Below are 22,551 nucleotides of genomic sequence, written 5' to 3'. Positions count from 1 at the left end.
GGACACCCTGAACTGTTTGCCAGCCAATCGCACGGCACACATAGACGAAAACCATTCGCGCTCACACTCACACTTCGGGACAATTTAGAGTGTTCCACTAACCATCCGCACATATTTTTGGAATCTGGGAGAAAATCCAGGCACCGGGAGAACATGCTAACTCCACACAGCAAGGCCGCAGCCTGGAATCGAACCCTGCACCTCTGCACTGTGAGACGGATGTGCTCACCAGTCGACCGCTGTGCTCCAATTTGTACGTGCCTTGCCCATAACGCTAACAAAGACGGTGTCCCCTTCGTCTTGGCGGACGATAAACTTCATAAGGTTTTGGGACAAAATGCTAAAAATGTTAAAAAGCGAACTGCCCTGAGCAAGCGGTTACACTCTACGAGCTTGTTGCCGGAGGAGCTTCTTTATCTGGGCGGATGAAGAGGAAGGAGGAAGAGTGTGGGAGGAGGAGAGTGACAGGAGGTTGGTCGGACCATGCTGTGAATGAGGACTCGGTTTCCCAGGAGGCTTTGCAACCACTGCCGGAAAGAAGCCACTCAGCCGATGGCATGGGGAGGGAGCGGAGGCGGCCGCAGGAACCCGCCGTGTTGTGGAGTCATGGCGGATGTGGCGGTGTTGGCTGATCGGATGGCTCTGGTGCACAGGAGGATTGTGGGTAGATGGATATGTCAAGAGGACGCACGGACGGACCCTTCTGCCGTGATGCGTGACGGGCCCCCCGACGAGATCACCTCCGCTCTCACTTACCTGTGGTCACATGACTTAAGATGCGACTTTGCTTCAACGGTTTATTGGACCATGTACAAATCAACAAGACTTGACAGCTTTGCACGGTCACACATTAGCATTCATTGGTCCACGAGCAGTCGCTGGACGGATGTCACAGAATAGGGTACCTTCATCATCATCGTCCAGCCTCACAGTTTCATTGCACACCCTCACAGTCACATGCAGCAATGGTTGAAACACAAAAAGTACATGAGCTCACGTCACAGACAAAAGTCAGCGAAAAAGTTCACGGTCGGTCGACAAAGAGAAGCGTCCGCTCGCTTCCTCTGTCGCTTGAACATTCTTTCCACAGCGTTGTTGGTCTCATTTGGGGTTGTAAACATGAAGTTAGTAGCGGAGAACCGATGCTATCAATTGACTGGCTCTGAGAAAAGGTCGGAGCGGTCTTTGGGCTCGGTCGGGAGGGAACGCGCCAAAAGCGCTTTTGAACGAACTCCGACGACACCCTGAGAATCAGCGGCGCGCCTCTGACTTCGCCTTCCTTCCTCCAGAACTCTACCGGCGGCTGGTTGCCATGCAACTGACTGCGGTTGGCATGGAAACAGGTTAAGGTGGACCTCGTAGAGGAGGCTGCGCCACGGACACGAATAGAGACACGAGTGGAGTCTGCAGCTCCGGGGGAGGACGGCGCTGAACCCGAACAACTTTCCACCAAGCAGTTTAGTTTTTCCTTTGGAAGAGAACGTTCCGCGTCTTGAATTTGGAGACGGGATCACCTTACGTACCGTGAATACTCCCATGCAAGTCATGCCGGCGGGTGCATTCTGAGCAGGGTAGCCTAGTCTTCCTCATCTTCGGCAACCTCCCGAGGCGTTTCCAGGCTGGCTGAGGGACAATACCTCCATCCAGCCCTGAAGTCTCCTTCTGGTAGGTTATCCCCCTGAACACCTCTCCAGTGAGTCCCCAAGGAGGCATCCCAAATAAAGCCGGAGACCCAGATGACCAAGGCCCAACCCTCTGGAGGTGCCTCATTGCAGTCGCGTGCGATGTGGTTTTTGGTCTGTCCTGAGGTCTCCTCCTTGTTGGATGTTCCAGAGAACACAATTCCTCACAGCTGAAGAAATAAATGCCTGATTTAACCAAACTGGCTCATCCTTTTCGTGTGACTAACCCTGACCTAAAACGCGACGGAGGGACTTCCTTGCAAATGCTTGTTATCTTGTCTTTGGTCTGGCCTGAGATTTCCACCTGGTTTGACATTCCTTGGAACACGTTACTCAGGAAGCTATCACAAATCACCCCAAATAAACGCCTGATCCAAATGATCAAAGCCCACCTTGTCTTTTTGGTCTCCACTCAAAGCTGGTGACCGTCGTCACTGTTGGAACGTGCAGTAAAATGGAGAGTTTTGCCTTTTTGACTGGGCTCTCTCTCGTCAACGTTCGGCCGCAGCGAGCGCACCGCCGTGCGTTCCAACCTGCCATGTAACTCGGGTCACATCTGTTGGTTGTCAAATGTGGTTCTTAGGACACGCAAATCTTAACACTACTGCCCCGCTTAGTGGAAAGTTTGTCTACATGTCGCAGTATGCATTCTTGACGTTATTTTGAAAGGCATTAAATCCAGTCGAAGGCAACGTTTGTCCTTTTCGGGGACTAGACTAGGCCAATTATTAAAGAGACATACATGGGGCCAACGGTTATACCTAGAGGGATATCCAGTAAATGGAGCTGATCGTTGTCCTGAAAGGTCACGCATGGAAATGATTCCATTCTTTGAAAGAACATGCATGGAGACAATCGTTGACCTTGAAGGGACGTGGTCACATCTGATAGTTGTCCTTACAGGCACATACAGTACACAGATGGGATTATTGGTCCATGAGAGGACATGTACGGAGGTGACTGTTGTCCTTAAAGGGACATTCATGGAAGTGATTGTTGTACTTTGAACCATAAACCAGGTGGATTGTTGTCTTTTAAAGGACACACTGTACATAGAGCTTATTATTGTCCTTAAAGGGAAATAAAGAAAAGTGATTTTTGTCTTGGGAGGGGCTCCGGTGGAATGATTGTCCTTAAATGGACACACAGAGCCAATTGTTGTCCGTTTAAAGGGCTGTTTGCACGTTCTTCCCCAGGCCTGCAGACACGTGAGCGCATATGGTGCCACTAGTAGGACGGTAGTGAGTTATCGATGGAGAACGTCAAATGGTGTGCAGCAGCAGCAGCAGCAGCAGCGGTGGAGGACAGTGATTGGTTGATTTTTGGTTTGGTCAGGTGACTTGAAAGGTGGTGCGGCGGTGGTGGTTGGTTGGTTGGTTGGTTGGTGGTGGGTGGGTGGTTTCGGGAGGCGGGGTTATGGACAGTCAGCTGAGTCAGATCACATGATGGTCACATGGCAGCTATAACGACGCCAGGAGCTTCCATGGGTATGGAAGCCTGACTGGTTTTAGCTTGTTGGTGGACACTGGACACGACAACAACCCCCCCCACCACCCATCCCTCCATCCATCCAACCTGCCCTACTAAAACACTCACTCACTCACACTCACACGCACACACGCTCAGCCCCTGATGTGTTAAAGTGTGATGATGCAGAGTGTGGTGGAAGGTGAAGAATAAGACAACAGAAGACAGGTGATGCTAAAATGAACATTTATAATGACTGCTGTTGCTGTGGCAAAGTAAGAATCCTTAGAAAATGACCTCATATCATATAATAATAATAGTAGTAGTTCTTATTGATATTATTATTATTATTATTAGGACTAGATGGCCTTCACTTCACTGGTAATCCACAAGTCAACAAACACAAACTCACTAGTTTTTTTTTGTCTTTACAAACACAATGCTACAGTTACATTTAATATTCAATACTTTTTTTTTAACGTCAGCTCATCAACGGTGTTAAAAAGCAACCACTACTTGGATACTAAAAAATAAAATAAAATCCAAACTATTTTCTCTTTGTCCAGTCGTTCCCTTTTGACTCATTTATTATGAATGAGTTAGGAAATAAATAGTTTGTATGTATGTGGAAATGGGGCAACGGGCAGCATAAAATCAGGGGGTGGAAGTCAGAGAGCCATGCGGTGAAATGAAAAATTATCACTGGTGGCGTTATCAATACTTTTGATCATGTGATGGCGTGGAGGAGGAGGAGGATATGTGCTGATGGCTGGCTGGAAACCCGACCGTATTGCACAAAGTTAGCAGCGCCGCTAGCCAGCGAAAAAACTCAATGAGTGAAGTGATATGTCTGACGGGGGACTTACTAAACAGGGGGAATACAGCAGCTACGACGAACACGATTAACAAGAGCACAGCTAAAGTCTTTATGCTGCCCCGCCCTGTACAAAAAGGTTATTTACAATGACAACAGAAAATGCAAAGAAACAACTTTTTTTGTTTGTCGAACCCCCCCCCCCCCCCTTTTTTTTTCTTCTTTTTTCTCCCCGATGATGAGCCACAAGGTATGGAGCCTCAAACATGACATAGGGCAAATAATGTTTTAATTGTAGCCACGATGTGAATATGATGTGGACTCAAAATACAAATTCATGGCCACAAAGTACGCGTGTGCACAAAATAAAAATGAAGATTTGACAAATCGGTATTTCAGTGCTCACAATTTTGGGTTTTGTGGCCATAAATTGGTATGTCGTGTCCATGAAATACTAATTTGTGTACAATAAGTAGATATAACAAGCGCACCAAATATGAATGAATAATACTATCAGCAGTGGTTATCTCGTAATTGAAATTTAGTATTTTTACTGCACGTTAATATTTTATGGCCACAAATTTGTATTTCATGCACACGTTAGACCCATTTTATGGCCACAATATTCCTGACCACAATTTAATAGTTGATGGCCACAACTTCATATTCCATGGTCACAATTTTAGTATTCGGTGGCCACAAAATAATAGACTGTGGCCACAAATGAGCATTTTGTGCCCCTGTTGTAGCAATAGCAAGCCACAATCAAAAAAATTTCCCACATTTCATGTCTGGGCCCCTGTAACAAAGAAAAAAAAAGATAAAAGCAAAAATAAGAATAATAATAATCATATCAGCTAGCATTGCACAGTCTCACAGAGGTTTTTTTGGACTTATGGAATGGAGAGTTATTGTCCCGACAGCTGGAGATGAACATAGGAGGAGGAAGAGGAGGAGGAAGATCAATAATAAAGTTCATGAGCGAGCAAGGGGTGGTGGCGTGGTGGAGGAGGAGGGGGGGTGGTGAAAATCGGCTCCAAAAATATCTTCATTGTTAGAAAAAAATGGGGAGTTTTCAATGTCTTTTTTTTCCTCAAAAAATGGAGCGAGAGAGGAGACAGCGAGAAAGGGTGACGAAGGGGTGACAGGTGCCCCCCCCCCCCCCAAACTATGGCACACGATCAATGAGGAGCTCCACAGCTGAAGAACAACATGACAAGAGTTAGGAAGCAGCTGGCGGGGATGGGCGGCTCCTTGGCCGGACCTGGGCCAGGGACGGACAGACGGAGGGAAGGGTTAATCCTGCTGGAGGAGGAGGAGGAGGAGGAGGAGGAAGTGGTGGTGCAAGGGTGGGAGGGGTGGTGGTGGGAAAGAGGGGTGTCGTCATGTGATGGAGGAGGGGGCGGAGCATGCTGGCTTCACGGGCTGTCCCGACACGAGAGTGACGTGAAGCTCGGAATGATCGCGGCGCCCCTTTGAGGGCGTGGGGGTGAAGGTGTGTATGGGGGGCTTACTCCGAAGGTTTGGCACTGGTGACGACGAAGAGAAGGAAGAAGAGCAACGTGTGTGTGTCTGTGTGTGTTTGGGGGGGAGGGGGGCAGTGAAGTGCATAAGAGGGCATGAATGAAGTCCCTTTCACACCAACTTTTTGCTGTCCCCCCAACCATCCTCCACTTACTTGTACGAAAAGTAAGCATCACAGAAAGGAGGGTATCTCTCTAGTGCTAATTTCCACGTTCACTCTGCTCATTAGTGCTGTTTTTTATTCACCCATCACAGTTTTGTGTGAAAGGTACTCATATGGAGCGGGGCTGTTGAAATCAAGCTGCGAATTTGATGACTTCGGACTTGGCATCAAAGTCAGAATGCCGCATCGAAGACCCTTTCACACTGCCAGTCCAAGATTTCAAGTTTTTATTCAACAGTGTGAACTGTACGCGTTGGAAGTTGATCAACAAATTTGTCTGCTCCGAACAGAATTGCAGATGTAACATAGGAAGGACAGCAGCAAATGGCAAAAACGGAATCATAAGCATCCCTTTTCGTACTGTTAGTCAGAACCAGCATTGCTTGGCTTGCTGTTATGTGTGAAAGGCATCAACACATAAAGGGGGTGATAAACTCAAGCTGTAAATTCAGCATCTTTCTAAATATTATCAGAGGCAGAATCCTGCCACAAATGTTTTACTGTAATGTCACTGATGCACAAATTTCTCGATTAAATACTGCCTATCATCCCCAGATATTTCCCAGGTCATTGCACTGTGTGAAAGGTCCCAACACGGAATGCGGGGTTAAATCGATCCCCAAATTTTTCCGGACTGCCGCTTGTGTCTAAGAGGACAGCGGAAAGTTGAGATAAGGACATTTTTGATGAAATAGTCACCTTTTGTTTTTTCAAAAACATTTGTGTGAAAGGGGCTTACGTGTGATTTGCAAGTAAACAGGCTACACATGCACACACACAAGTGGCATTTTATCGGTTAGTTGAACACAAACAACCACAAAAAAAATATCCCACAAAACTAGTAAAAGTAGGAAACAGTGATATGACAAATGCAGTCGACATTTGCTGGTGTTTGAAAGTGGTAGTTTTGGGAGGGATGATTGGTAGCAAGTGGGGGTGGGGGTGTGGGTGGTAGACATGGGTCCCATATGTGTGGTGAGAGTAGAAAGTATTTTTTTCCCCTACGGAAACGGCGCAAACATCTACTTAGCATATTAACATTCTAGCAACAAGGTGTAGCAAGTTAATGGTTGCTGGGCCCTCACAAAAGTTTTGGGTGGGGAAAAAAAATGGGTGAGTGGATGGAGCATGCAGTACACCAACCCCGGCAAACGCTCCCCAAATCCCCCCCAGCTTGGCCCCTTGCCACACAAAAATTAGTGCAAATGTGTTTTGTTCAAATTTTTGAATAAAAATGTCTTGTGGATTGAGACCAAACATTTTGTGTGGAATTCTTTTCAACCTATGTGAAAGTTACCGACACAGAATTCACGGCTGGAGTGGAACCACTAATTTTCCAGCTTCAGAGGTAATATCATTGGCATTTGTTCTTTTCATTTGTTTTTGGCAAATGTAACAATAAATTCATTGCGCCTGAAATACTGATTTGTGTTAAAAAAAAATCAAAAACTAAAAAAAAGCATGCAGCGTGTGCAGGGACAAACGGACGGGGCGAATTGTAATGGAACGTTAGCATCCATGCTAGCCAGATTAGCGCAATAGGAAAAAAAAGACGCGATCTGGGACTTTTGGGATTTGTCGGGGTTTGTTCGATGTTTTTGTTAATAAACAACACAGTCTAAACTGTATTTTTTCTTTTTTTTTTGTCCACACTTGACATCATGCAATATACACGTGCAAAAAGGTTAACATCTATTCCCACAAAATACATCTTCACTAGAAAAAGGTTTAAAGAATGCTATGGAGTCACATTATTTTTTCTGTCCGTATTCCAGCATAGTAATGCTAAGCTATCGCTATAGTTTATTGGTTCCCTCTACTGTTGCATTGCGGGAGCATCCAGACTACCAGTGACGAAGCACTTCCTTGCTTTTTGATAGAAAGCAAATACGCTTCATTCATTTGGCACTTTTTCACATTTTTCCTGGTATAAAAAGTACTGTATGTTTGCAATATCAAATCAAAAAAATTTGGCACAGCTTTTTACTACTTACAAGTTTGAGGACTTTTTTTTCTTTTAAACTTACACTTGATATGTTTTTTTTTGTTTGTTTCTTTTTCAGTTACCATATCTTAGCAGCAGCATTTCCCACTGATACAAAAACAATGAAACAGCCAAACTACAATCAGTCGCAAAAAAAAGAAAAGCATCGGAACAGGTATACGGTTGGGACGAGACAATACGTATCGCTTCTGCTGCTCATTACCACATCAAGAACGAGGGTTTTATTCCCGCTGTTGAAACACACAGTGCCCCCGCAGGAAGCCCACAAAGCTGCATGCTAACCTGTTAAAATGTTGATCTTGCCATCCCGAAATGTCTTCAATACAGTGAACCCGCAAAAATCTGCAAACAATTGACACCCTCAGTGCTCCCCAACAGGTTTATAATTGTCTAAAAATACCGCAAGTTGGAAAAGACATTTTGTCTGAATGGAACCTTCAACTTGAACATAGTTTCTTGACACCAAGATGGCAGCCATGCACTATTTGTCCGTTAATGAAACTCCCCAATCCACTTCAACATAGTTCCTTGACACCAAGATGCCACAAGACGGCAGCAAAGCTCGATTTGTGTGTAAATGAAACTCCTCAACTCACTTTGAGGTTCAAACCAAGATGCCACCGTGTGGCGCCAAAGTAATACTTTTATTGCTTTGGCCTGAGTGCAAAATCAGCTCATGATAACAATAGGTTGGAAAAAAGACATCTGCAGTACCCCATGCCTAAACCGTGAATACAGTATGCGGGAGTTCACCATATTACTACTTGACGCACCGATGGTTGCCATGACAATATCTGCAAGAAGAAAACTGGGACTTCCTGCTTGACTCCTCAAAGATCCTCAGCAGCAGCAGCAGAAGAAGAAAAAGACGACGACGAGAAGAGGAGGCATGCATCATGGTCGCCGCCAGTGGTGCGATGTGGTAGGGGGGTGTGGGGGCGGGTGCGTAGTCGGGATGGGGAAGTGGCGGGTGCGTGAGGATGGAGTTAAAGATGGAGTAAAGAAGCCTCCTTACCAGAGAGCCTTGCCGGCCCAGCGACGCCTACGAAAGACAAACTATTGAAGAGGAAGGAGAGGAGTCCCCACTCTGGCACGCTGACCAGGATGAATAAATCCAACGCACCCCCGCTGTTGACTTTTTACATTCACTTCAATAAGACCTTTTCAGAATGTTTGTAAACAACAGGCGCCAACGGTTCCTTCCGGGTGGCAGAGAAGCGAGTGGCTACCTCTGACATGAAATAAAACCATGAGACAAACTAGTAAGAGATGTCGTCTCCAAACTGCCGCCCCCCTTTTCCGACATGAAGCTAAAAATAATCCTTCAGAAGTTTTCGATGACGGGGATAAATGCGGTGAGTGTTGTCTTTGAGTCAATTAGCACAACGTGATGACTAGCATGCGCGCTAGCCAGTTTAGCATCACAACAGCATGTCTGTGCCATTTATCCGAATCCCCGTCATGACAAAAACATTGTAATGCGTTGCATCGCTTTGTATTTTGGATGGACGCAACTCTTAAGCTCAGAAAAATATCTGCTCATCACATTGAGAATGAGGGAGATAAATGTGTTGGAAATTGGGAAATTTGAGGCACGACGTCCTCAAGCGGATCAATCATACTTTATGTGTGGTTTAAATGGGACTATGTGTTGTAGTAGGTTATAAATTGGTGTCAATTGTGAGAAGATGATGCTGTTTATGTAGTAAATGAAGAATGCATGTCACAAAAAAAAAGCCACTAACACGTCACCGGTAAAATGAAGCTAACCTGTCCCACGGTGGTCTCGACCCCGCTCAAATCAACACTTGGCGAATTCTGCTTCACAATGGTCGGAAGGGCTGACATTGATGTGCTGAGCCACTGTCGCTCAGGGCACGTTTCTTATTTTGTTGTTTACGAGTTGTCGGTAATTTAAAAAAAAAAACAAATAAATAAATAAATAAATAAATCAGTCACTGTCCTGCTTGATGTTTTGTTTTGTTTTGTTTTTCACAGAAAGCTCGTTGGCATCGTAGTTTGGTCCGAAACAGGTGTTTGTTGCTGAAAGAAGAGAATTTCTTTTGTTTGGTTCTGCTTGGAAAAGGGCTGGCAGTGAATGAGTAAATGCTCATTTACTTCGTCCCTCAGTGATCATGTGATATGTCTTCATTTCTTTCAGCGTTCCATCTCTTTCCCAAGTTATTTACCTAACAATTTTTTTCTCCCAACTGACATTTCACACATTCAAGCTCGGGAACAAAAATCATCATTCCAACCGTTTTGTTCAATTAGCTCCGTCTTTTGCCACCCGGAGGTACGTGTGACGTCACAGGGAAATGTCCTATTGATGAAGGAAAAGTATGCCCCCCCCCCTCCCGGCGCTCCCACCTGACATCCCGTCCTTTCCCAAGGACCTCTGCCGATTGATGACGGGCTCTCAGTATTCCTTCCAATGCAAAATTCATATACAATAATTGATATTTCATATTGTTAGTGTTCCCTGCCATACAAAAAAGTCGTCCAGTTGCGTCCCCTTGCTTCACAGTGCATTAAGACAACAATTCAGTGTACTCCGACTGTAAAAAAAAAAAAAAAAAAAAAAACTGCACAAAAGGACACACAAAACAAACACGCCAGTAACCTCTGCCACCCTCGCCGCATGTTTTTCAGTAGTTAGTCCCAAGTGCTTTTAGCCAGCAGGGACTCCATTTTATGGTTTAGCAAGCGCCAGGGAGGATAAGCCGGGTCAAGATAAGAGTGGGGAGGAGGGTATGGGGGCGCGAACGAGGAGACCCCTAACATAAGTGGCGCCCGCCCTCCCCAGGCTTAAATAAGACATATATTACACTATGTGGCGTTAGCATTCATCTTCAGTCCAAAAACATTAAAATAAAAGATTTACATTCACCTCCTCTGGGTAAGAATAAATAGTAATGATGTCATCACGCTGCGCAGCACAGTATCGCTCGCTACGTGAGGTCATCAATGTGGGACGGAAAATTTGGGGCAAAGTGTGGGCAGGGATTTGGGGTTGGGGGTGCGTTTGTTCTGTCATATACACACCTTTGCAGTCATGGAACCCTCACGAGGGGGGCGAAAAGGGGAAGGGACGGGGGAAAATTGAACCAACAAAAACCCTGCAGGAGGTGGGTGGGGAGGCTGGGGGGTGGGGGCTCTCCTCCCCTGCTTCCTGTCATTCAGCGTGTCCACAGTACACAAACGAAACAAACATCTTAATTTACGCAACAAAAAGGAATAAAAAGTCCATAAAGACGTTAAGTAATAAAACATATTTACATTTTACACTTTTTTTTTGGTCATCTCAGCACTTTTTTTTCCAAAGGGCAAATACTGAGAGGACAATGCAGAGGGGTCGGGGTTTTGGGAGGGGGTGGGGTGGGGGGGCACTCTCCTCTCCTCTTCCCTCTCACGATTCTTCGTGGGATCGTGGGAGCGTGGCGGGTTAGCCCACCTTCTGCGGGTTGGTGGCACGCACCCCCTGCTCATAGGTGATCCTCTGGCTGATCAGGTACTGCGCTGCCTGGGTGGCCGCCTGTGATCCCGTGATGGTGACCTTCCTGTTCCGGGTTCCCGGGATGAACTCGCCCTTCTTGGAGATCTGGATGCGAGCGCCGGTCAGCTCCTGGTACTCCACTAGCGTCTTGCCGCCCTTGCCCAAGATGGCGCCCACCAGGTTCTCTGGCACGGCGATCTCCACGACCTCCTTGGCGCCTTCCGCCAGCTTCTCGGTGGCCAGCAGCGAGGACGCCATCAGGGGTGAGGCGGCGCTCAGGTACCCGTTGGTGGCCCCGGTGGCAGTTGCCAGCGAGCCCAAGGAGAAGCCGCCCAGCCCCGCCGCCTGGTGGGCAGCGCTGGTGGACGCGTCGCTGGCGTAGGACGCCAGCAAGTTGGCGGCGGCCGCGGCCGCGGGGTTGGCGTTGGCGGCGACGGCGGCGAGGACCCCCGAGGCGGCGGCCGGGTTGAGCCCCAACCCCAGAGAGTTGGTATTGTAACCGTAGCTGGCCAGCGTGTTGAGGGCGGACGTGATGGTGAGCAGGTCGTTGCCCGACAGACTGGACATGGTCGTGGGGAAGGCGCCCACCCCCGCCAGCCCCGCTTGGCCGAGGAGCGAGGAGGCGGTAGCCGCCGCCGCCGCCGCTGCAGCCGGCATGACCTCGGCCGAGTTGGCGTATGGCGAGCCCGTGGGGTTAGAGTTGGCCACTGGCCCGGTGATGTTGGAATAGGAGATGTTGAGGCAGGATGAGCTCTGCGGGTCCTCTTGGATCTTCTGCACGATGATCTCGACCGCCTTGCGGTTTTGTTCGGGCTCTCCGCTGATGGTGACCACGCGCTCCTGAAGGTTGATTCCTTCGGGCTTCTGCGACAGCTGCACCCAAGCGCCCGACTGCTCCATCACGGCTTTGACGGTGGCGCCGCCCTTGCCGATGATCAGGCCCGCCGTGCTGTTGGGCACAATCAGCTTGGCCTGGCGAACAGGACGACAACCAAACATTACACACTTTACATTGAACGGCACACGCTGCCAGTTTTGCTCAAATGACTGCGCGTGCAAAAAAAATGACTTGGTTGCTCACGCAAACAAATGATCTACCAACCGGGTGCACCGAGGAGTGTGTCTGCCAAACACAGCGCAGTTCATTGGCGTGCGTTCTGGGACCAGTGTATCAAATCAATTCATTCAGCATGAAATATCACTGTGGCTGATTGTACATGTTTAAATACTGCACCCGAATGGCAGGTGCAAATGGCACCTGCATGATCAAAATTTTTGATCATGCGATATGGCTCAATTTTAATATCGCCAATGACAGGATAATGTGCGACAATAAGCATTATTTTTCAAGGAAAAAACAAAATATCAATCCAAGAGAGTGTGGAAAATGTACTTTCTTTCCCTTTTTTTGTAGTAGTACTGTAGTTACTTACAAGAACCAAAATGAACAAAGTCAGCCATTATTTAAAAATAGTTCACATACTCCAACTGTGCTTTCATGATGAAATTACAATTTTATGCGACAAGAGAAGCGTTTGTTGTGGTTGTGTGCGTGTGTTAAAGGCATCAGCATGTGTGTTACGTACCAATGCGTCCATGCATAACTGTTGTCAGGATAAGCGGCTTAGAAAGTGGATGGATGTGTTGTGTGGCTTGGGGAAAAAAATCAAAACTCACTCACCCTGCACATTACGATGGTGGTATGATATGCGTTGATGCATTACGTGACGATGTGATGTATGGATTCCCAACGACATGAACTATCCCCGTGTGTCCCTCCTGCCCTTGCCCTCCGAAATATGATTTTTGATCAATGCCAAACGTGGAAGGAGAAATGCGGTTGTTTGAACTGAGATGTACACGCAACAAAAGCGTGGCAAGGTCACATGACTGATTTTAATATCTTGAATGTTTATATTTCGATTCAATCAAGAGATATCGCCCATCCCTAATTTTTGAAATGACAGAAATGAAAAACGGTGCCATTAAGCAATGACATTTTTGAAAGTGAGAGCTACTTCTTAAGTACCGATTAACGCAAAGGGCTACCAGTTAGACAGACCGTTCCTAAGAGTTGCTGAATTTATGTGAAGAATCCGATGAACATCAATATGAGGCCTGTGTTTGCCAGTCTCGGCCAATATTAACGTTTTCAAATCAATTCTACAACATTCCTAGAAAATCACAATGTCCAATTACTCACGAGCTAACTTTGGTATGGGCCCATGGGCTACAAGTGTGCTCCCTGGGCTACCTGGTGCAGGCGAGCAACACCCATGCTGGTGACTCCTGATCTAAGGGAAACTTCTTGGCCAGTCATAAGATGGAATCATGCCACATTGCCTCAGCCCGTTAATATTATTTCTACTTTATAAAGTAAATGCTACACATTCCTCTTACAATAAATTCTCATATGAGTGTCTTTTTTCAAATGAGTTTGAGCACAGTCAAAAAATACAATTATCGTGGGGTTTTTTTCAAATGCATTTGAACATGGTTTTTAAAAAATACTACTTTAAAACGAATTTGATTACATTTTAATTCATCTTGAAATACATTTAAACATGTTAAAAAATCTATCTGGGCACATTTTCTTTTCTTTATAAAAATCAGCCTGGACACATTCTTTAAAAAACATTTCCCACCCCCCCCAAAAAAAGAGAATATGAACACTTTTCTAAATTAAGTACATATGACTGTGCTTTCTTTTTAAAACAAGTGTGCATTGCTGCCGCGTCTGACGGCCTTGAACAAGGCATTTGCTCCTGCCAAACGTGAAGAGACATTTTGAACGCAACGAGAGAGAGAGAGAGAGAGAGAGAGAGAGAGAGAGAGAGAGTGCAACACCTAGAAGAGTGCACAGAAGAGATGTGGAGGACGGTGCAGCGTTGCCACGGCAACAAGGTGAAAAACAAAACACTGACGATAGAGAGCAGAGGACGATGTTGAGTTGAGGGAAAGAGGGAGGGAGCATTGTAAAAAGCTGCTTCACAGCAAAAAAATAAAAAAAAGTCTCAGGAGGTCACTGTTACCATGGAAACAGCTCCAGTACCGTATTGAGATGAGAGTCTTGTGAAAGGCAGCCAGCACAAACATAGCACAGTGCTTTTAGTGGAAGTGCAGTTGAGCTAAGTTGAAAGATTAAACAAAAACCAAAAACGTAAATGCTTCATGCGGATAACTTTTCTATACTTTCAAACTGATTTTTTAAAAGAATTTTTAGACGGTCCTATTTCTCTGGGGGTTAAAATATTTGGTCAATACCTTTTCATTTCCTTTGTGATTTTTCCCCCCACATCATATCTTTATTCAAAAATGTGCACACTTTATTTGTTTTATTGGAATAGATCAGCCGCACAGTGGTCGACTGGTTAGCACGTCGGCCCCACAGTGCAGAGGTGCGGCATTCGATTCCGGCTGCGGCCTTCCTGTGTGTAGTTTGCATGTTGTGTGTGGGTTTTCTCTGGGTGCTCCGCTTTCCATCCACATTCCAAAAACATGCATGGCAGGCTAATGGAAGACTTTAAATTGTCCCTAGGTGTGAGTGTGAGCGCGGATGGTTGTGCAACTGTGGTCACAAATCCCTCCTATTGTACGGGACACTGTGTGTGACATAGTACATTCCGATGCCAGCCGCAAGGCAAAGCGCAGTATAATTCATTTAACTTTGGCGAATAGACGAAATGAGGGGATTTTCGACGCACGCGCACGCTTCCTGCTGCTCCAAACGCATCATCTGCCACACCCTGCATGCATCCGCGCCACACGGCGCGAAGTGCATTGACTTTAAATGAATCGCACAGCCAGAAATGCTCACAACAGATTTGGTGTGCACGTCGCATTAGTCATTTATTTTTTTCATTAGTCAAATGCACATTTTTTTCCTTTCATTTAATACATGTGAATTTTTCCCCACCCTCCCAAAAAAAGTTGGATATTACAATTACACTATTTTAAATAACTTGTTCAATTGATCTATATTTTTGTGAAAAAAGAAAATTTGGGCAAATTTTGTTTCAAACCAAATTTTTATTTCTTTAACAGAGATATGCGCAGATATTCATTTACTAGAAGTGTATTGTCTTTTGCACTTTTGTTTTTTGAAAACTGGGCACGGATGGAGCGAGTCAAAGATTGTATCCATAAGACTTTTTCCTCCCACACACGCACACAGAGAAGAAGAAGTGGGAGTAAACACATGCCGTCTGATCCGTTGCGAACGATCGCATCCATCGACTTTTAGTCACATTCAGTTCTGCACTAATGAGCTCCTCCTTTTGAGCTCCTCCTTTTCCTCACATTTTTACAATATCTTGTTTGATCTTGTTTGAATATAGTTGAGCGGTGCATTCGCTTGCTGGGCCTTAAGGGAGTATCTGCTTAATACCATTACTATCATGTCACAATTATGTGAAGTGATTTAAAAATGAATACATTTTAACGAACCAATTTTCGGGATAAACATATCTAAATGAAGGCAACAAATATTACAGTACTCTTGATGATGTAAATGATCAAAATAATAGTTCAAATTTACAAACATATGATACGATGTTTATATATGCTGGATGTCTCCAACTATAGCACAAGTACTCTGCATTTTTTACGGGAGGGTGACATTTTGTGGACTTCCTGCCGGGAGAGGCAATAACAGGAAGTAGGAAACATGTGTCCAATGCTGAGGTCAAAGGTGACAGGAAGTAGACTCAGGAAATGACCAGACTGCGGTCGAGTTTGTGTGTGCATGTGCTTGTGCGTCGAAGTCTTCTCAGCCAAAAATAGTCACGTGAAAATCAAAAGCGGCAGACGCTAGTTGCTCACCATTTTTTTAAACATTTAACTTTTCGTTTAAGTCTACGAGTACTTCAGGAAACATGGAAAATTTATTAATGTTAATGTGAATATCCAAATAGCTGTTGATTGCATCCCCACCCATCAAGCGTGAAATTAAACAACTAAATCAATCTGACTTTACAAAAAATGATTATTTACATAATCTCGCCCGCACGAGTGTTTCTCAGACAACAACTTGGTAGCTATCTTTCGCTTGTGATAGACGGAGACGTCTTATGTCACTCAGGACAAGTTATACAAAATGTGGAAAGTAAAATAGACCATTACACTTTCTCGATTTTGGTGAGCTAATAGCTATGCCTGTTAGCTACACTAGTCAGCTTTTTTTTTTTTCAAAATTGTGATGGAGGGAGAAACCTCATTTGACTTTGGTGCTGTTCTGCCAGAATGTGTGTAATAAACTAGACCATTTAAATATTTCTGAAAGGCATTTTTTTTACCGTCGCGAGCTAATAGCTATGCTAATTAGATATGATAGCTAGCTAGCTTTTAGCTTATTGTGGAGGGAGAAACCTGTCGCAGTACTAGAGCCAAAATGTGTATGATCAACAACTCCATTTTAATGTTGTTGAAAAACATTTAAATTTTAATGTTGTAAGGCAATTTGTACTTTCGCGAAGTAATAGCTAGGTACTTAACCAAGTTAATGAGCTTTTAATGGAGAGTGAAGCGACCTGTCACACTTGGTACCATTTCTTCACTGAATGGTTAAAATAAAGTAGACATTTTAATGTTAGCGTAGTACATTTAATTCTTGACCAAGCTAAAAGCTCAGCTGGTGAGCTTTAGTTATCTTTAGTTTGTAATGGAGGGAGATGCCTCCTGTCACTTTGGGGACTATTTATACACACGCAGGCATCAACACGCACACACACACACACACGCACACACACGCACGCACGCACGCACACACACACAAAACATATACAAATAATGTGTGTTGAGTCTATTTCAAGTGGTGGCTAAAGTTTCTTTTTGTGCATGCCGATGGCGACGAGACAAAAGCGATAAGGGGCTAGTTTTTTGGGGATGATTGATAGGAGGCGACTGCTCTTGTTAGCCAACAGCTGCCACCATGACCAGCAGCTGGTATTAAGTGAGATGATTTACGAGGTGCACAAATTGTTTGACTTAACCCCGACTGTGCGGGCGTAAATTGTCAACGCACTATGCTTATGTTTTGTGATGCATTTGTGGTTACCTGTTAGCATATAACATGTTGTTTCTGGGAGTGGTCATGTTCAAGCCATCAACAACTGTGTTTTGAGTACCTGTATATTTACGTGTACCCTGCCAAGAAGAAGTCAAGCTAACCACCACAACAATTGTTTGTGCAATAAAAGACAGTAACACGCCTCCATCATGGAAAGAAGGGTATATCTTCAAAATAAACCATACTTTACCAAATAATATATGAATGTCAATGCCTAGGTCTGTTTTATTTTGAAGCTGCAGCGGGTCGTGGCTAATGCTGACTGGACTTGTCTTCTAGACGTTTGGAGCCGTTTGCTTCACAAAATATTGCTAGCGATTTCAGCACGTCGCCGTCCTGAAATAACATCCGTTAATTAATGGCGCAAAAAAATATTACGCTGGCTCTGTATTGTATGGCGTCTGTTGCTTGTGTTTAGCAGCGGCTCCAATGTGAGCAAACGCTAGCAGCACGCATGTGCTCCATCAAGGCTGGCGAGAGCCGTTGGATTCCTTTTTTTAATCTGAATGCCAGATTATTCAAACTATGTTTTTGTAGGATATCCGAATACCAAAATATGTGTTAGCTACAGCCCTAGCTATTACCAGGTTGCATATTTTATTTGTTACGTGCTCAAACCGTCGACAAACTCATTAGCTGTTAGCATCGAGTTTCATATTTCTGTTTGACGATGTTTGCACAGGATCCGCTACACAAATCAACTAAGTGTAATTGGGCTGTTTGGCAATTAAGTACAATCTCCACCAAGGAAAATACAATGAAATCCCTCTAGCCGCTCACCTTACAGGACATATGTTTGAATTCGCAAGTGGTGGCTTCGGTGTGAAGATCCCTGGAGGGAATCTAAGACTCCGTTAACATCACAAAAAGTAGCTAGATTTGTTCTAATTGTGTTAGCGTCATTAGCCACTAACTGCTGAACTGGCTTTTTAATTATACACATGGTGTTCGTGTGAATGTGTGCGCGCGCGCGCAGACCCGATACATCAATAGACACCATCGCTGCCAGAACCGACTCGTCGATAAGCTGCAATCATGAAGACAGTGAGAGGGAGCTAATGGGCAAGTTAGCGATCAATGAGGCTAATTGTTAACTTGAGCAGAGGTCATCTATCTTTGTGCATGCGTGTGTGGCTGTGTGTCATTTTCCCACATAACGCCAACTCTCCCTGCCATCAATCTCCTCCCTTCGCCATATCTTCCTGTTTCCTGTCGCTGTTTTCCCGCCAGAGTTTAGGTATCATCTTTTTGACTCCTTTCTAATGGTGAGAAAAAGGCGTTCACACTTAAGTCAAGTCAAGTCAAGTCAACAGTATTTATAGAGCACTTTCAAACAGCCATCGCTGCATACAAAGTGCTGTACATGGAGCGATTTAACATATACAATAAACAGTAAGACGAATCAGTAATAAGTAATAAGTAATAAGGCGGTAGAAAGCACCAAGCAGTAAAACCAATAGCAAATCTAAGTCATGCTGAGTCAAACGCCAAAGAATACAAGTGAGTTTTGAGGAGGGCTTTAAAGATGGGCAGCGAGGAGGCTTGCCGAATGTTCAGTGGGAGGTCATTCCAGAGAGAGGGACCAGCAACAGAAAAGGCTCGATCCCCTCTGAGCCTCAGTTTAGTTCTTGGTACGTCTAGCAAAGACTGGTCCACAGACCTGAGGCGCCGGGCAGGGGTGTAGGGGCGTATGAGCTCAGAGAGGTAAGGTGGCGCGAGATTATTCAGAGATTTGAAAACAAAGAGGAGGATCTTAAAAATAATTCTAAAATGAATAGGGAGCCAGTGAAGGCTAAACCTAAATAGACTAGTACAGTTAGAAAACAATGCACTAGGGTAGAATAGAGAATAACATTTAATTAGAGCAGTATGTAACGGAACATAATAGAATAGTCTAGAATGGAATAGAATGCAGTTGACGACTAGAAGATAACTAGGATACAAGACGACTTTAGATGGCAGCGCAGCATAGTCTAGAACACCAATAGAATGGTCTAGTACAGACCTGCTTGATGCGGTCAGGGTTGACAGTGGTCTGCGGCTGTAAGATGCTGACTGGTTCGGACTTCTGACTGCTCTGTGGCATCTCTCGTACTTTCTCTGCGATGAAGTCGTGGACGCCGTTGAGGGCCTCCACCGTCCCCTGAACCAGACATACCCGCTCCGTGGTGCCTGCACACACAAAGACAACAAATACATAATCAGTATCAAATTGTATGTAATTGCGTCTAGGCTTTTTAACAATTAAACCATTTAACTATACAAAGGAAACAACCTCCAGTGTAGTACACAAGTATATCATGATTACATAGAATTTTTTTTAAGACACTGGAAGTCTGGACATTTTGGCTCCAAGCAGCATTTTAGGGCCATTTTGACCATTTCCGGAGGTCCTTCAAAGACAAACATGTCCAAGAATTGTTCTGATTGCTAACAAATTTCAAGCAGGTTACTGGATAAGTGGTCAGCACTAAAGTGCCAATATATTGAATTGTCGACATTGCGTGTTAACGGAAACATTCAAGCAAGATTTAATGACTCTCAACAAAATATGAACTTGAACCAAACGCCTTGAGAATTTAGTCCACAAAGCCAGTGTGACTAAAAAACATGACATTTGGCCGCCATGTCCAACATCAATAAACCCACAAAAAACAATATGATATTCCGTAGGCACACCTATCATGAATAGATATACCATAAAAAGTCTCAGGAAGCTATGCTCAAAAAGGCACAGGAAGTCTGCCATTTTTGGTTTGAAGCAGCTATTAATTAATATAATTTTCCAGGAGTCCTTCAAAGATCAACTTGTCCTGTAAACGTGTGACTGCGTTCACTGTCGTTACTTTGAACTGTCGACTTGTTAGCGTGATGAAAAGGTGCCGTAGCTCATATGTGGTGAGGATGGATGGATGGATGATGGAAGGTTGGATGGAAGGAAAAAGGCCAGCCTAAAAATAAAAGACGGAACAGCCGCATTATTTTGAATTCTGCAGCGTTTTCATTTACCTGCCTTCTTTTTCTCTCGACTAAATGTCAACATACGTGTCACCGTGAGCATTTAAGCAGTGACATGGCTCTGTGTGTGTGTGTGTGTGTGTGTGCGTGGGTGTGTGTGTGTGTTTGTGTGCGTGTGTGACAGAGAAGGAAACTGGGCCTCGCTCTCCCCGACAGCTGGTGCCCTCTGGGTAATCTGCTCTCGACCAATCAGGAGCAAGGATTAGCAGGCCATTGTCTTGGCATCAGTGTGTGTGCGTGTGTGTGTGTGTGTGTGTGTGTACAAGCACGTGTGAGAATAGGACACTGTTGGGGGAGCTCTACACCAGCCTTCGGCACAGCTGTGCCGCCGCATCTTCATGCCAAACATTCCCCCCTCAGGGACCAGGCACTAATCAAATAAAGTCATTCAAATCACTAAATTAATCAAGAATGAATGATCAACCTGATTAAATTTAAATCATGTTTAGTGATTCCATGGATCACTAGAGGGCGCTAAGGGCAATGTGGTTGCCGACGGCCACGCGCTCAAAACATCAAAAGTCGAAGATGCGGTGTTGTCTTGATTTATGAGTTCAATTCATTCTCAATTTATTGACATGTCAAATTTATCGTACTGTGTTAGCGGGTGCTTCCTACTCCTTGCGAGTGTTCTCATTTTACAACTCTGACTGTCGGTCACTTCCTGTGCACGTCGGCCATGCGGAACACTCATCATCATCATCGCTGTCGTTGTCGTGCAGGCTGCTTTTTATTATACGCCTGCTCGGATGACTCACTCCTTCCTCCTTCTCTTCGCCTCCCCGTTGACCCGAGAGCTTCAACGCTGATTGTATGGCGCGCTAATAACCTAGCACCCTAATGACAGCGGAACACGATCCGTTTGGCGTGATACTGCTCGACTTTGAGTTGAGTCATTCTCACTTATTTCAAAACTAAACAAATCTCCTCGTTGGAAACAATGTCAAGTGACCTTTGTTTATCACCTTTATAGGCAATATTTGAATTGGACTATGGTGAAAAGAAAAGAAACAGCAAAAATAAACGACAGTATCACGAAGCAAAACTACTCACACAAGGATTAGGCGATATGACCTTCAAATTAAATGGTACACATCCCAGGTACCAATTAAACATTTTGGTTGGACTATTGTAATCTTTGACTTTTGAGGTTCCCCTTGTATGAAGTGTAGCGAACCACGAGCAGAAACAGCCATGTGATTGCAAGGCCTCCCAAATAATACACCAATTCATGTTTTTTCTTGTTCTTTTTCTTTTTTTTTCAAATCCCAAGTAACAGGAGGCCAGAGAGTGGCGCTAACTCTGAGGCTAGCCGGCACAGCCATGCCAATGCTAGCAATCATCCAGCAGAAGTTCCGTTTAAGAATCGAGTGTTTTTAGTAGCATTAGCTTTCGCCATCATTGATAATTCATTATTCAGTATTTGTGTTTATGAGCACCAACATCATAAACAGTTTTGCAGTGAAGCAAAATGGATCCATGGGAATGAAATGCAGCTCATGAAAATGAAAAATCTCCAATGGATGTTCTTAACGACATCCACAAGAGTCACGTCCGATCCTTGGGAGGAAGAGAAGATGGAGCGTAAGAGAGGCATTCATTACTTTAAGCTCATTAAAGAGATCTCTTCAAGGTGGAGGATTAGGTGGTGTTAGTCGGTTACCTTTGATCGCCATCTGATGGATTAACTGCCTGTTAGCGACGCCTGCCACAAAATGCCTGCTCCTCCTTCCTTCCTTGCGAAAGGCTCCCGAAGTTTCAGAATGCGTGTCAACATGATCTTCAGTGCTCCGTGCTTACATGCGTGTTGATTAGAACATGCATGTTGCATGTTTGGGCCCATTGTATTAACCCACTCATTCCCACACTTTTGAACTTTTACTTTCAATGATATTTTGTTTGTGTCACTTTTTCCCCCCCAAGAAAAACTTCTGATTTTGGAGTTTGCATGTTCTCCCCGTGCCTAGGTGGCTATTCTCCGGGTGCTCCGGTTTCCTCCCACAGTCCAAATTTGCAATGTTCTGATTGCTAACAAATTTCAAGCGGGTTACTGGATAAGTGGTCAGCACTAAAGTGCCAATATATTGAATTGTCGACATTGCCTTGTTTGCAGAAAAAAAATGACACTTGCCCATGTCAACAATAACATTTAAGATCCTGAAAGGGCAGCTGATGACATCACATGACACATGAAACCTGATTGGATGGAGGCCATCTGCTGTAACCTTGGCAACAAACTCCCATGCTCAAACTTTGTAAATGTACAAATTACACTCAGGCACACAATTTTATGCAGCTGGTGATGATGTCATAAG

At 44.8% G+C, this 22,551-nt stretch overlaps 1 protein-coding gene and 1 long non-coding RNA gene across 4 annotated transcripts in view; one reads left to right on the top strand and one right to left on the bottom strand.

The window, feature by feature from the left end:
• Positions 1-22,551, top strand: part of LOC127608751 (uncharacterized) — a 210,188-nt gene that overhangs the window by 120,904 nt on the left and 66,733 nt on the right. The window lies entirely within an intron of this gene.
• Positions 6,349-22,551, bottom strand: part of nova2 (NOVA alternative splicing regulator 2) — a 55,737-nt gene continuing 39,534 nt past the window's right edge. For all 3 annotated transcript variants that reach the window (XM_052078039.1, XM_052078040.1, XM_052078041.1), the window contains 2 exons: positions 19,224-19,390; positions 6,349-12,123 (listed from right to left, as the gene is read on the bottom strand). In XM_052078039.1, the coding sequence (XP_051933999.1) occupies positions 11,101-12,123; positions 19,224-19,390 (1,190 nt within the window). In that variant the 3' untranslated portion in view covers positions 6,349-11,100. The remainder of the gene's footprint in view (positions 12,124-19,223; positions 19,391-22,551) is intronic.

The sequence above is a fragment of the Hippocampus zosterae genome, chromosome 10, assembly GCF_025434085.1.
Source record: "Hippocampus zosterae strain Florida chromosome 10, ASM2543408v3, whole genome shotgun sequence".
Taxonomy (NCBI): Eukaryota; Metazoa; Chordata; class Actinopteri; order Syngnathiformes; family Syngnathidae; genus Hippocampus; species Hippocampus zosterae.
This window is presented reverse-complemented; position numbering and strand designations above follow the sequence as displayed.